This window comes from Pteronotus mesoamericanus, unplaced genomic scaffold, assembly GCF_021234165.1.
Source record: "Pteronotus mesoamericanus isolate MK-2021 breed Mesoamerican mustached bat unplaced genomic scaffold, CSHL_Meso_final scaffold_651, whole genome shotgun sequence".
In the NCBI taxonomy this organism is placed as follows: domain Eukaryota; kingdom Metazoa; phylum Chordata; class Mammalia; order Chiroptera; family Mormoopidae; genus Pteronotus; species Pteronotus mesoamericanus.
The window spans coordinates 34,720,601-34,735,997 of NW_026555325.1; the positions used below are offsets into that span (position 1 = coordinate 34,720,601).

General features: G+C 35.3%; 1 protein-coding gene across 1 annotated transcript in view; it reads right to left on the reverse strand.

Moving 5' to 3' along the window:
- Positions 1 to 592: 592 nt before the first annotated feature.
- Positions 593 to 15,397, reverse strand: part of GPR155 (G protein-coupled receptor 155) — a 40,942-nt gene continuing 26,137 nt past the window's right edge. The window contains exons 12-17 of the mRNA XM_054562696.1: positions 13,563 to 13,667; positions 10,877 to 11,013; positions 9,293 to 9,388; positions 6,651 to 6,715; positions 4,981 to 5,118; positions 593 to 1,782 (exon numbers count right to left, since the gene is read on the reverse strand). Coding sequence (XP_054418671.1) covers positions 1,491 to 1,782; positions 4,981 to 5,118; positions 6,651 to 6,715; positions 9,293 to 9,388; positions 10,877 to 11,013; positions 13,563 to 13,667 — 833 coding nt within the window. The 3' untranslated portion in view covers positions 593 to 1,490. The remainder of the gene's footprint in view (positions 1,783 to 4,980; positions 5,119 to 6,650; positions 6,716 to 9,292; positions 9,389 to 10,876; positions 11,014 to 13,562; positions 13,668 to 15,397) is intronic.

Sequence of the window (15,397 nt, forward strand, 5' to 3'; positions counted from 1 at the left end):
ACAGGTTAATACTACACACTAAAGTATAATTTACGGGCATACCTTGTTTTATTGAGCTTCACTTTATTGCACTTCACAGATACTGTGGTTTTTACAAATTGAAAGTAAGACCCTCCACCAGTAAAAAGGTTATGACTCTCTGAAGGCTCAGATGATGGTTAACATTTTAAAGCAATAAAGTATGTTTTAATTAAGGTATGCACATTGTTTTTCAGACATAATGCTATTGCACACCTACTAGACTATAGTATAGGGTAAACATAACTTTTATAGGCACTGGGAAACCAAAACTTTATGTGACTCACTTTATTGTGATATTTGCTTTATTATGGTGGTCTGGAACCTAACCCGCAATATCTCCAAGGTATGCCCGTACTTGTTAAATACATTAGGCTTCCATGCAGGTTTTAAGAAAATTACATATTAAATGATTTAACCCTATAAATTATTTTCTAAATGACTTTTCTATGAGACACTAAAAGTGTGAGAAAAATATTTAAAACATGTTTTAAATAAGTTAAAACTGACACCTAATAAGTAGAGATTCAAAGATCTTGTGGATCTCTTTTTAATTTACTGAAGAACATAAAGCTTATCTGAGGGCGACATTTAGTAACTTTCAAGTTTATTGATTTTTATACATGGACAAAAGAAAGACTAAATTCTAAATGTAAAAGTAGGATGTTAGGCTTAGGGTTTTAAAATCTTGGCTTGAAATATATAATGTTTTCTTCTTTTTAACTGCAAGGAATAAGGTAATAAGGTTATCCTTCTGCACCATGATGCTTTGTGCAAACATCAGAAATGATACATCACATGGTAATAATTTTGTTGATAAAATTTAAACAAATCTCAAATTATTTTTAGCACAGAAGAGAAAGATTAGACTAGACTTTTGTTGATGGATTTTGTAGGTGATAAAATTTATGGACATTCTGGATAGAAAAAAATCATGTTTCCAGTTATTAATGATTACTATTTGTCAAGGAAATGGGAAAATGTAATAAGAAGGCCTCTTATTAGAATCAGTAAAAATCTTTTTTAGGAGGTGCTATCAATAGGTGCAAAGTTGTCATAATTTAAGGTCCATTTTCTTCCAGTGATATACCTGCCAAATTTGGCAATTTAAAGGGATATTAAATTGGACGGTGACTTTGAAATTACAGCAAACAGCTGCAAGAGGCAATGTTTTAAAATAATAGCATAATTGGTTTTATATAATTATTTAACAATTAGTAATTATTATATTCATTCAGAACTTTAAATTTTGATTTTTTTTGTTTTTCTTTTTCCTAAGTCAGTTTTCTGTGTGCTTTACATACACATAAAATCACAGAATGTTAGCATAGGATGAGAATGCATCTCATCCAATTGTACAGAAGAGGCACCTGAGGGTCAGAGAGATTGTGATTTGCCCGAGGGCACACAGCTAGTAAGTAACAGATCTGGGGCTAGAATATGACTTCATGTGGGGTTCTCTCCTTCATAATTTACGTCTTAGGGGATAGGGATGGATCCTCAATTTCTTTATATCTTTCCTGCTGGGGAGTAGTTGCATTAATGGCAGGAAGACTCTGTTCAGGGCTCTTTTGAAGAAATCTGTAAAACAAGTACTCATCCCGAAATTCATAGTCGTTGGTGATATGTTGGATGACTCCCCCTTGCACCAGTCTGTCTCCATATATCACAGCTTCACCACGGTCAGAGGCAAGGCCAACTTCAATTAGCCAGTTCACCAGGTCACAGCCACAGAAGGTCCCAGCAGAAGTCTTTGCACCACACCTGTATGTCAAAGGAATGATTCACCCATATGTTCTGTAAATCTGGTATCAGCACTGCATGATAGAGGACAAGCAAGGAAAAATAGGAGACAGGGAAAAATAGCATGATAGTTAAAAGTGTGCAGAAACGAAATTGTTCTGAATATAAAGGGTCTGCCTCACCTGACCCTAGAAAGACCCACTGGAGAAAAAGAAAAAACACCAGTAACGCCTGTGAAGACAGACATGCTTAAGCCAAAAAAAAAAAAAAAAAAGAAGAAGAAAGAAAGAAGACTTAGATGATGTAAATTCACCTACACAGACTGACAAAAAAGGCCATAGTACACAGCCTTTTATGTTCAAATGCATTCTATAGACAGCTGAATATTACATATTTTGTAATGTATACTCAAAATAAGTATTTTGTCTCAGGAACATTAAATAATATTTTTACAAGCTCTTAAGGACAATTTTAACTAAGTTGCTCAAGTCAAACTGTATACTTCCTGCTAATATAGTGCCCATGAACAGCCTTTCTTCTTGCCATCAGCAGCCAAGACAATTTTACTTATATGTTAGCAATTTGCTGCATTAAGGAGCAAGGGAAGAATAAGTGAGATCTCTCTTGTTACAAATCTAAGATTTTGAAAATGTACTTTATGAATATACTTCTTGATTATCAATATTTTCCTCATGCAAATATGGGGTGTCTCAGGTATCGACAAATAAACAAGGGAAAGAGAAATGTAAAAAAAAAAAATTAAATGAATTCTGTACATTTTCTTACAAATACACAATGACTACATGAATCAGTTAGACAGAAGTATCAGTCAAACTGTAAAACCCAAAGTGCCCGACCCTAGGAAACAGTGGGTGAAAATCAAGATAAAAGGAGGAATAGGTTACAAAAATTTTAAGCCTTTTAACCACAAATGAATATACGTTTTCATATAAAAATTAGAAAAGAGGTTAATATACATAAAAATGTTCCTGAAGTACATAAAATCACAATATTTTAACATCAGTATTTTACTTAGGAGTAAGATATCTTAATTTATGCTTTGCAACTAAAAACATCACTTTCAACAGAAGCCTATTACAACCTAAGTTTGAGCCTTTTTCCTGCTTGCTGATTTTTAATTTCTAGCCCCACATCATCTATCCAACACCAAGGGAATAATATTTGCTTCCTGATGATGGATCAGGCAGCTCCCACCACTGCTCACGGACTGTTCAGAGGCACAGAATGGGCCACTGTGCAGGGTGCAGAGCAGAACTGCTACCAGCCAGGGCCCCGGCCACACAGCAGCCCTGGAAATGGCAAGAGCTTTGCTTCCTGATTGTCAGCGAGCACAGTGGGCCTGGCAGAGCTAACAGGGAGTTCCCTTTTTTAATTTTAAAAAGCAGTTTTTTGAAATAATCGTGTTGGGCTCTTTAAGGGTGGGAAACTAACTTTTCTTCATAGTTTACCATTTCCAGAAACTGAACCCAAACAACTCAGAGACCCAGATATTTTAAAAAAGAGAAAACTAAGATTTGGAGAAATGAACTTGCCCAGTGTCACACAGCTAATCAGTGGCATATCTAGGAGTTGAGTTCTAGTATTAGTCCCCGCACAGTGAGTCCTCTCTCCCTTAGCTATAGCAGGCTACCTCTGGTACTACTAAAATAGTGACATAATAATATGTAAGTAAATTATCCTAAATGGCAATTTTAAAAAACTTCTAAATTTTCACAGGCATAAAAAAGTATTTGGTTTTTTAAGATGTTTTGTTTTTTTCTTTACCAATTGAAAATATTGGTAACATTTGTTTTTCTATTTTCTGCTGCATACGCCATTATTTGAGCATTAGAAGAATAAATATGATGTCACAGACTGAAGATAGGACTTGAGGTGAAAAATAAGCAGAATTAATTTTTTTCAGTTTTAAATATAAGTTTATTAAAAGTAAGCACTAAAAGTAGATATTCAGTTACTCCATCACACTAGCCCTATTTTAAGGGCTCAATAGCCACAACTGGTTACGCTACTGGAAAGCAGAGATCAAGGTCAAGAGTGATTTTTATTGTCCTCTACACGCTAATGTGAACTGTGATGCAAATGGTAAAAAAATGTTTTATGTGCTGAGGAAGACAGAGAATTCTGAAATTAGATGAGAATAAAAACATTTTAGTCCACTTCTTTTCTACTTCTTAATTTTGCTGCGAACCTAAAACTTTTTAAAAAATAAAGCTTTCTAACATTTTAATTTTTATTTTTCAATTACAGTTTACATTCAGCATTATTTTGTATTAGTTTCAGGTGTACAGCATAGTGGTTAGACAATCACATACTTTACAAAGTGATCCCCTGATGTTTCAATACCCACTTGGCACCGTACATAATTACAACATTGCTGAGTATACTTGTATTCCCTGTGCTGTACTTTCCATCCCTGTGACTATTTTGTAACTACCAATTTGTATTTCGTAATCCTTTCACCATTTTCACCCAGTCCCACAATATCCCTCTCCTCTGGCAACCACCAGTCTGTTCTCTGCAACTATGAGTCTATTTGGTTTGTTTATTTATTTAGTTCTTTAGATTCCACATATAAGTGAAATCATGAGGTATTTGTCCTCTCTGTCTGACTTATTTCACCCTCTAGGTCCATCCATGCTGTTGCAAATGGTAAGATTTCATTCTCTTTTATGGCCAAGTAATGTCCCACTGTTCATTTGTACCTACTCATCTCACATTTTTTACCTACTCATCTATTGATGGGCACTTAGGTTGCTTCCATATCTTGGCTATTGTAAATAGCAAGCAGCAGAATCAATGAAATTAATTTCATTTCATTTTCTTGACAATATCATTAGCGATATGAAATATACCACTAGGAGATGGGTAATACAAAATCACTTCTAAATCCAATAGTTGTGAGAAACACTAATAGTCAACATGAAGTGAATGATACTATTCAACTACATTTTGGTTCCTTCTAAAGTTTTCACATTTTATATGGAAATCGGAAGTTACATGACATTTAAAAATATAAAAAAGAAATGGTAATGGCTCTTTTATATATGCTGTTTCTTAAAATATAAACTGACTCATAGCTATTTTAATTTCTACATGTATATTTAATATTAAAAGATCATGTAGTAACAATCACATTACTTAACCTGTTACACACCAAAATTATCATCTAAAATATAATTATCTGGAACCTATACTTACCGTCTTTCTTTGACAATATTTCGGATACAGAGGTCACGGTGATAATGGATAAATTGTTGACATGTCATTTTTATTTCCTCTGGAACAGGAGAATCCCTGTTTTCTGCTGTTTCTTTATTGTTCCACAGAAATCCAAGTCTGAAAATCAAAATTTAAGGAGGCTGTTTTTAAGGAAAGAAAAGCACTGAGAGAGAACTCTTCCTGCTTATTACTCCATCACAATGGCTGTTCCAAAGCTGTCAGTTACCAAAGTTACAACACCCAGACATTGTGAGTGTCTGAAACAGAAGCATACTTAGCTTACATTTTGGTTTTCTATTCAAAGCAGGCTGGGGTCGGGGAGAGGTGGGGTGGGGCGGGGTATTTAATAAAATTGTTCTGGATATTTTATAAAACACTCTCCAGACATGTTTGATGCATTTCAGTTTCTACTATAAATGAAGTTTCTTATTCTACATTCTACTGTTTGAAATGCAAAAATAACTTACAAATATCAACTACTTCACTTAATCATTTTCCAGCTCCAATACCCAAGAGACACATAATGTGATCTGGAGTTCAGAACAATTCTGTTTCTGCCAGCCCAGACAGTACATCTGTTGACTAATTTTTTTAAAAGATGTTATTTATTTACTTTTAGAGAGAGGAGAAGGAAAGGAGAAAGAGAGGGAGAGAAACATCAATGTACAAGAGAAATACTGGTTAGTTGCCTCTCGCATACCCTCAACCAGGGACCTGGCCCACAACCCCGTCATGAGCTCTGACCAGGGATTGAACCAGCAAACTTTCAGTTTACAGGCTAATGGTCAACCCACTGAGCAACAGCAGCCATGACAAATCTATTGACTATTTTAATTAATCAAAATTATGAAGCTGGTAACTAAATTCAGTGACTTTCCTATTATGCTTTCCCCCTCCCATGAAAAGTTTATGACCCTAGCACCTATATATTAATAATGATGATCTTAATGATGAGGAGAAAGAAGGAGAAGAAGTAAGAAAGAACAGTTACCATTTACTGGGCACTTTTTATATCATTAGTAGGAGAAATTCCATTAGCACTTCTAGTTTCTAGTAATTTCAACTTTGAAAACAAACCAAGAAGTACAAGGCTTTGTAACCCTTCCATCCTACCTGTTTCTCCCTCCCTCACACTGGAGTGTTCCTACTTCATTATTTTTCATAAAGATATTCCTGATCTGAATTCAAAGCTAATGAATTAGTTTCACTATGCTAATGAAAACCCAAAAATTTATAAAGAAAATGAGTTTTCTATAAATTGTGATTTTGATAGAGAAATCTGGTTGTCAAAGGAGAAAGATAATCAAATATAGATTTTTGGGGGGCACATCACTTATTACTTCCATTTCTAAATAAACTTTCAAATTTCATTTTACTTTATATAGTTAATGGCACAGACAGAAGCCAGCACCCATCATATCTTGTTAAAATGCAAATTACAATGTTGGATCAATAACAGTTCTTCTCATATCTTCTCTGTAATTATTTATAACAAATATGTGGACAGATAACCTTTCAATGGTGTTAAGTTTACCTTTTCTGTGGCCTCCCAGCAGTCATTTACTAGAGGTTTAAAAATATTAGTAATTTACTAGAATGGCTTTCTCATTATATTTATAGATAGAGATTTCTTTTTCAAATAAATTTACCTTCTTTTGAAAGGTCGGATGATTAAATGTTTGTCCAATCCAAAGATGCCAAAGGAAATAAATCCCTATGGAAAAAAAAAAGTTAGACTTTGTGAATACAAAAATAAAATTTCAAGACAGAAATTACGGAAACCACCAAATTTAGTGCTTGGGGAAGCAAACCTGTATGATGAGAGCAACATTTTAAATGGAACACACAGGCAGACTTCTTTATAAAATTCAGTGCCTGGAGGCACTGGATTGCCTCTTCCCAATCATCTGCCCTAATGATGATGGGTGATATAAACCAGTGCTGAGCAACTGCATGTGCATGCTAGCTTACTGAAGAAAATGAAAACCAAAAACATTCAGCACTTCTTGTCTTTGTGTTTTCCTTTTTACATAGAAAATAAAATATTTCACATTGTGCTTAAGTAATTACTTTTTTTGTTAAAATGTCAGAAATTACAGAATTTAAAAATGCTGCAGTATTTGAATATAATACAGCAATTGAACAAAATGTATGTGAAATGAAACTGGATAGTGGTTAGGAGAAGGGCTTGAAAAGGGGTGATGAGGCAAACTGGCACCAGGTATCATCAGCCACAGATCAGTGCGAGGAGGGAGACAGGAGGTTGGGAATTGCCATTTGTTAGGCTCGGTGGGATAAGGATCTAAGTGCGGGTGGGAGTGGGGGATGGGAGGTGGGCTGGAGAATGCAATATATTACATGAAGGATATGCCTTTCTCCACCCGAACTGTAAATAACCAAAAGGGGATGATCTACTAGACTCCTCAATACCTCCATAAGAGAAAATGGGATGAGAGAGAGAGAGAGAGAGAGAGAGAGAGAGAGAGAGAGAGGGGAGGGAGAGGGAGAGAGAGAGAGAGAGAGAGAGTGTGTGTGTGTGTGTGTGTGTTGGTCGAGAGGTGTTGTGGTGTCTTTCTCCCTCCTTGAGTCATAGCTATGGGACAGCATTTCAAATGCAACATCCTCAGTATTCATTTCTGTTTATAAAGCTTTCTGTCTCTGTCCTGGGAAGGCTCAGCTTGGAGTGGGCTTTCAAAATGCAAAATTCTGTGCCCTGGCCAGTGCGGCTTGGTTGAAGCTGAAGCTTCACCCCATAAATCAAAAGACCATGGATTCGATTCCTGGCCAGGGCACAAGTTTAGGTTTTGGGTTTGGTCTCAGGTACAGCTATGTACGAGAGGCAACCTTTGATGTTCCTTTCCCTCTCCCTCTCCCCACTCCCCTCCCTCTCTCCCCCTCTTTCTAAAATCAATAACCATGTCCTCAGGCAAAGAAAAAAAAATGCAAAATGCTGAGTGAGACTATGATTTTTCAACCTAGTATTTTGTAGTTCTTGAATACAAAATCTGATCTTAAACAGTATCCTAAAATGAGGTGGGCATCAAGTAGCCCTTGGGCTCATTGTCTGTCTGTAATAAACTGATTGAGGTCATCTGTCTACCTAGACATGGCCAGTTTTGCTCCCACAATTATGGCAAAACAAAAATATTTCAAAAAATTAATGTTAGGGAAAAACTTGTACAAACATCTGATAAATGCTAACTAACTCATATGGCGAATTACCTTAGATTTCACAGGCAAACCCAATAATTTCAAACAGTACTTTTTCAACCTGATAATCAGCACACTGCTATTCTCTAATTAAAAAGTAAGGGATTGAGCCCTGGCTGGTGTGGCTCAGGGGACTGAGCGCTGGCGTGTGAACCAAAGCGTCACCAGCTTGATTCCCAGTCAGGGCACAGGCCTGGGTTGAGGGCCAGGTTCCTGATGGGGCACATGAAAGGCAACCACACATTGATATTTCTCTCCCTCTTTTTCTCCTTCCCTTCCTCTCTCTCAAAAAATAATTTTTTTTTAAAAAAGGGTGAATACAGAATCAAACTTCAAAATTTGCATATAAAAACATTTTCCCAATATGTAAAATGCCATTTGTCCTTAAGTATCCATTTTTATAATGACATAAATAAAGATAACAGCACTGTTGTATTAGTTATTCATAGAAATTCAGTTTCTAATTTTTAAACTAGGGATAATAATGTCTACTTTGCAAGTATTGTGATATTTAAATAAGATAGTTAATATAAAATGCTTAACAATGTGCAGTATAGTGTATCCTCTCAAGGAAGGATAAGTGACTACTATACCTGGCCAAAATTTACTTATACACCAATTTATAACTTTAGAAAAGATTTAAGTACCTATTGTTCAAGAAATATCAAAATATAAGTGAAACAGTATAAACCAATTTAAGTGACTAAACTAAAGGCTCAGAGAAGATAGTCATTTTCCTAAAGTGATTTAGTAAGACCACAACAAAGTTTTAAAAGTACTTGGAAGTACTTGGAACATCTTGTCACAGCTTACATTATCATTCTTTATCTCAAAACCAAAGCAAAAAAAAAAAAAAAAAACTACTTCTGACTGCAACACTCAGTGTGCATTCTGATGACTTTAACCAATATAATAATTCATCTTTACTAGGAGACAGGCAGCAGCTGGCAGCTGTCATGCATACCAGCAGATGGCTAACAAACTGAACCCTTTTGATTTAAAAGAAAACAACATCCGCACTAGCCCCAATCAACCCATCCAGGCAAACAAACACCCCTCATAGTTCTCAGTAAATAAATACCTGACCAAAGTTAAATACAGCACAGAAAAACTGTAACTCAACATACAGTCTTCCAGGCTCTTGGTTAAATAGCCACCATAAACAACTGGAAAGATTCTGTAAAGGAAGGAGAAAATAGTATTTTTAAATGAAATAAGCTAATCATTTTTCTCTATAACACAGAACAATAACTTACCTACTTAGTAATTAGGAAGAAGAACACTAAAGGGAAAAACACCAAGAACATAGAGTCTTTGTCTTTCAAACAAGAGGTTTCAACTTCTCCTCTTGACAGATGTCACTCAAACATCACCTATTCTGATCAGATTTGAAACAAGAAGACATAAGCCATAATACAGAAGCTTATGTAACATGTGAGGACTGCAGACTAGCCTAAGACAGGGCTGATTTTAAAATTAGTTCTTCACAATGAAAACAATCAGATCACTAAGCAACAATACTTGGCAGCACTTCTGATTTTTGTTCTTAAAGCAGTTAAAATGGTGCTGGCTGATATCATTCTGTGTAATGAGCATCCCAGTGTGAAAATGGAAAGAGGGACCGTAGGTTATATGGTCCATTTCCTACCTCTAGACAAGTTGCTCTTGAACCATCTTAAAGAATTATATAAAAATAACTGACAATTCACAAAAGAGGGCATAAAAGCAATTTAAAAACCCTTTAGCAGTAAAAAAAAAAAATGCATTTAAAAGTAAAGTGCTATGTTTCGCCTACAAAATTATCAAACTGAAATCTTTGTATTAGTGTTGGTGAGAATACTTTACAAACCTATATTATTCCTTTGGAAAACGGTTTAGCAAAATGCCTCCAAAGGCACAGAAATATTTACATATACTCTTTAATCCAGTTTCCCAACTTTGAGAATCTATCGTAAAGAAATATACTGCATGGAGATGTTTATTAGAGCATTTTTAAAAACTACGAACAATCCATAAGGAATTCATTAATTATACAATGTATCTCCTCTATGGTTTATTGAGGAGCTATTTAAAGTGATGGTTATGCACAACTATGTAGCAAAATGAAAATGCTTGACTTAAGTGACAAAGCAGGATATAAATCTGTATGTATGATTAGAACCATGAAAAATATTAAAAAATAGAACACAGTAGTATGATGGATATTTTTTCCTCTTTATTTTGTAAGTATCTATTATATGAAGTGGTTATGATGCTTTGATAATTTAAAAATTATTTTTTAAAGTTTATTGATCTGAGGAATATTGTCTGAGAAACCACATAGGCATTTATCCCCTGAGGTCAGTCAAGGAATCTATTAGGAATAAGTGGCCCTGCACACATCATGGAAATACCTCATCTTACCAAATTCTAGGGTCAGAGCATAGAAAGAGAAAGGGATTCTAGGCAAAATAAGATACTGGAGCATTTAGGCAACAGAGTAATGTGAATTATTCATTCCTCTTTTCCTCCAAAACATTTAGCTCAAGATTAGGATTCAGATAGCCTAGCTGCCACCCCGCCCCCGCTCTGGGAAGTAGTGGCTGTTTCTCCCAGATACCTGCATAAAACCTTTGCCAAACATTTAAAGAAATGGCCCCAAAACAAAATCAGAAGAAACACTTACCGCAAACAGGCCAATAATAAGAAGTAAACACAGCAACACATGGCGAGTCAGTTGCTGGTCTCCACTCTGTAGATAGTGTTCTTCTTCCTGGGCTAATATGCAGCTCTGGGAGTTACAGCGACTCACACAATGATCATCTGTAAAACAGTAAGTACAACAATTTGTAATCAGAGCTTTTTATTTGAATGCACTTTAAATTCATAATGACTTCCTAAGCAAACTACCACATATGCACATTCAGCTCAGTATCAGTATATTATTTTAGATGAAATCTGAGGAAGGCTACTTCACGTTGTTTCAGGAGAGTTCTACTTGTAGGGTGTTTTTATCTGAAAAAACATGAGTGGTATGCAACAGTTCCCTTCTACACTACTCAACAATGTAATATGTATGTACATATTTAAGGCTACATTAGTAATTCAAGTTTCACTTGTAATAAATCTACATATTGGTCATGAATACCCTATTTTGGCTAATGTATAACAAATTTACTACCAGTACTTGCCTTTCATTAAAGAGTTTAAAACTTGCCTTAGGAAAGATGTTTAAGGTACCAAATAAAAAATATAGACTTGATTCACATACGGAACCAAATAAAATCACAGGCATGACTCTGCTCTGGCCTGAAAGAGAGGTGAGGGGCCTTTCCCAAGCAACCTGCTTTCCTACCTCAGTTCCACTGTATGTAGCTCCAAAAGCAGGGGAAAATATTTTTACAAAATATATTTCTAACATACAGTCTTGTTTCAGAAAGTCAATGGCTAAAACACAGAGTTTTACAGCTCTTAACCTCAAGTTAACAATAAAAATTTTATTTCCTAAAGCCACTTTTCAGAAAAAGTCTTACGTCCCCAGAGCATTAAACATGGAATAGCATAATAGCTAATGGCATGTGGAGAAGTTCGCAATGTTGCTAAGTAAAAACAAAATAAGCTGCCAAACTATCTCTGTAGTATGAGGCTATTTTAGTAAAAATTATTTGTGCCTATTTTGGTGTAGGAAAATTCTACAGTATACATAATAACCTGGTCTTAAAATATATGTCCAAATATTATAAAATGGATAAAAATAAATTTCAGGATCTTTTATTTGCCTTTTTTATACACTGCAATATTTATTTTGTCTTTGTACTGTGCCAGTGTTTAGGAATGAGCAATTAATTATATTATTAAACTCTAAAATTTGTCATGTGTTCTTGGTTTGATTTCTCTTAGACTTCAGGCTTAGGAATGGTACTAAACTGTGGGAGCAGATGGAGTCCATTTATAATGGCTCCTATCCTACATAATTTTCACAAAATATGATCAGAGAATCTAAGAAATCCCTTTTGTTTTTAAGAATCGGCATTATTAGTAAAGAAAATGACAGATAAGAAAAGCATAAGGAGATTTTTGGAGGCAAAAAACACTTATTAAAGTACATGACAGATTTGTCAATGGACTTTACTATTAGGTATATTGTATAGGGAGAAAAAAATAAGGCAGAAAGCCTTGGGAATTCTGACATAAAGAAACATTAGCTTCAGAAAAGGGGTACGCAAGTAAAAACTGAAAGACTAACTGAATGCCAAAATCAGTTTCCCAAAAGAAAGTCAGTGAAGGCCCAACATTGGATATATTTTACTTCTTTCTGTGGGAATACAAATTCTACTATATAAGATTCATTTCTAGTCAGCAAATGACAACGAAATTTAAACCCTCCCTGAAAACAACTACTACCACTACTGTGGTGTTTATTGAGCACTTACTTTGAACATCACTTACTATGCCAAGTGATTTGCATACATGATTTCTTATAATCCTCACAACATTTGTTATATAAAAACATAATGCCTTTGGCAACAATACTGTTGACATAATGCTTCTTTTAAAAAGAGGACTTTCTGCGGTTTACATTTCAAATTTAATTACAAATAAGTATAATCAACTAAAAGTGCAATGTAACTTCACATAAGTGTATTCTAAATAATTGTTTTAAATAATTAGAAATTCAGACCACAAATGTGATTCAGTCTCTTAGTTTGTATGCCAAAAGGTTATTACTTTTTAAGAGATTTTTCTTTTTATAAGGAAGGGTATATTTTAAGTATATGGATTCAAAATGTAATTAAGCCCTAATTAATTAGTCCTAGCCCTCGGGAAGGAGGGCAGGGGTCGGGGGAAATACCAGTTTCTAAAACTAGAAATAAGGCCAAAAAAAATAGTGATGCTTAGGACAAACTCCTTGGAATTATCACTTGGGTTAAATTTATTGGAAAAATTGATGTGTGTGTGTGTGTGTGTAATACTCCCTATTACTATAATAACTTTATTTTTTTTAACTGAGTAGTCTATTTACGCATGATTATTCCATTAGTACTTCCCCCATCTTATCTGAGAACACGTCTTAAACAGTGTGCTTTTACAGAAATTCTATGTAGAATTCTTTCATAAAATTTTTTTCTTAATTGATTTTAGAGAGAGAAAGGATGAGAAAGAAACATTAATTTGTTGTCCAATTTATTTATCTATTCATTAGTTGCTTCTTGTAGGTGCCTGGACTGGGGATCGAACCTGCATCTGTGGCAGACTGGGATGCTGCTCTAACCAACTGAGCTATCCAGCCAGGCTACACTGGGTTCATTTACGCATAAGGATGAGGAAACTTCTATTCCTCAGGCCCATCCTTATAGCCCAGAGGTACCTACTTTTCTCAAACGAAGGAGTCCCAGGTCCACTGGGGCTTATGTTTGCTACTGGCTCTGTGGATGAGCAGCATAATTCTCCATTTCGCATGGAGCAGGAGCAGCAACCTATATAGACAATATAACATGTGAAGATAGAGCCCAATCATAACAGAAATGGGCAATGTCAAGAGATGCCAGACAGAACAAACCAGAACCAAAGCAAACAACCAACCAAACAACACAAAACACAAACAAATCCATTTATACACACACAAATTTCTCATGCAGTCACAATGGAAATGTCACATGGTATCTATCAAAAAAGTATTCAGATGTGCTTATAGAGAAAAGTTAACATTTAGAGTGGCAGACAGGATCAGCTCCTTTAAATACTGCCTCCTCACTGAGACAAGGAAAAATGTTTCCATCCTTGGTGTTTGATTAGTTTCCACTGTGTTTGGGGAACTTAGAATATGAACGCTGCTTTCCTAAAGCGTTCTATTGCTTAATGGTAGTTCATTCAAATTCCTCTGCCTGAATTTGAAAGTTCTCTAGGGCTTGGCCCCTCTCTCCCTATGCAACTGCTCCCACCATTCAGCAAAGACCCTTCCCTTCTTTCAGAACAATCCTTTTTTTTTTTTTTTTGAAAGGATTTTATTTATTTATTAGAGAGGGGGAGAGAGAAAGGGAGGGAGAGAAACGTCAATGTACCAGAGATGCATCGATAGGTTGCCTCTCGCATGTCCCCAAATGGATACCTGGCCAGCAACGCAGGCATATGCCTTGACTGGGAATTGAACCAGAGAGAGACCTTTCAGTTCACAGGCTGGTACTCAGCCCACTAAGCCACACCAGCAGGGCTTAGAACAATTCTTTACTGGCCTCTACAAACCCCATACTTATTTGGGTCTCCAGGCCTAGTTTGACAGGAACTTAGACTATTTTTGTTAATTCATCTAAACACTTTCCTCCTTTTAGGTTTAGCTCAAAACTCTTTGCTTTCAAGAATGTGTTTCCTACTAGTCCAGACGATGTAGTAAAAACAATGATATTCTTTTCAAAAGTATACTGCTGAAAATCTCTTGCTGGTTTATAGGTAGATTGGTTCACAGAAGCCACACTGAGATATCTGCTGCAGAGGTGTAAGTTTTCCTCTATTTAGTCAGAGAAGTGCATGCTCTGTCCTTTAAAACATTTCACACATACATAGACACGGCGTTTCTTGACATGGATTATAATAGAACAATAACTTCAGTAATCTACTATATTAAATATGCTGGAAAAAATAGTTCCTGTGCTGAACCTTTCATTGATAATGTGCTTTAATTCTTCAATAGCATTCTTAAAAAAAAAGATTTCAAAAGTATGAAAACTATAATATATAATAAGCTATTACAAATGTCTTCATAAATTTAAGATAATGACACTACCTCAAGGTTAAAAAATAGAGCCCCAGAATAATAGAAAAGAAAATACAGAGATCATCTGGCCCAGCCCTCTTATCTTTAGAAACTTGAAAGCTTAAATCAGCTAAGATAAAATTATTGAGAAAACAGATATAAAGCCAGCCCACTCCAATGACACAGAATACGGAAAACACACACACACACACACACACACATACAGATTATGGCCACCATGAAAGTTATTGTACTAAAGCAGTGAGTGTTTTCCTTCAAATATAAGTTGGATATATAAGCAGCCCACCAGCCTTCTCTTTTATTACTTGAGACTTTGATTTTATATTAAAATAAGCTAATTTTCCTTTCAATCATAATTCTATACTATAACATGTGAATAGCATGGGTCTCTGATAAATGCGTGCCAAGGGGTCAAGGTGAGTGAACTATTTTGGG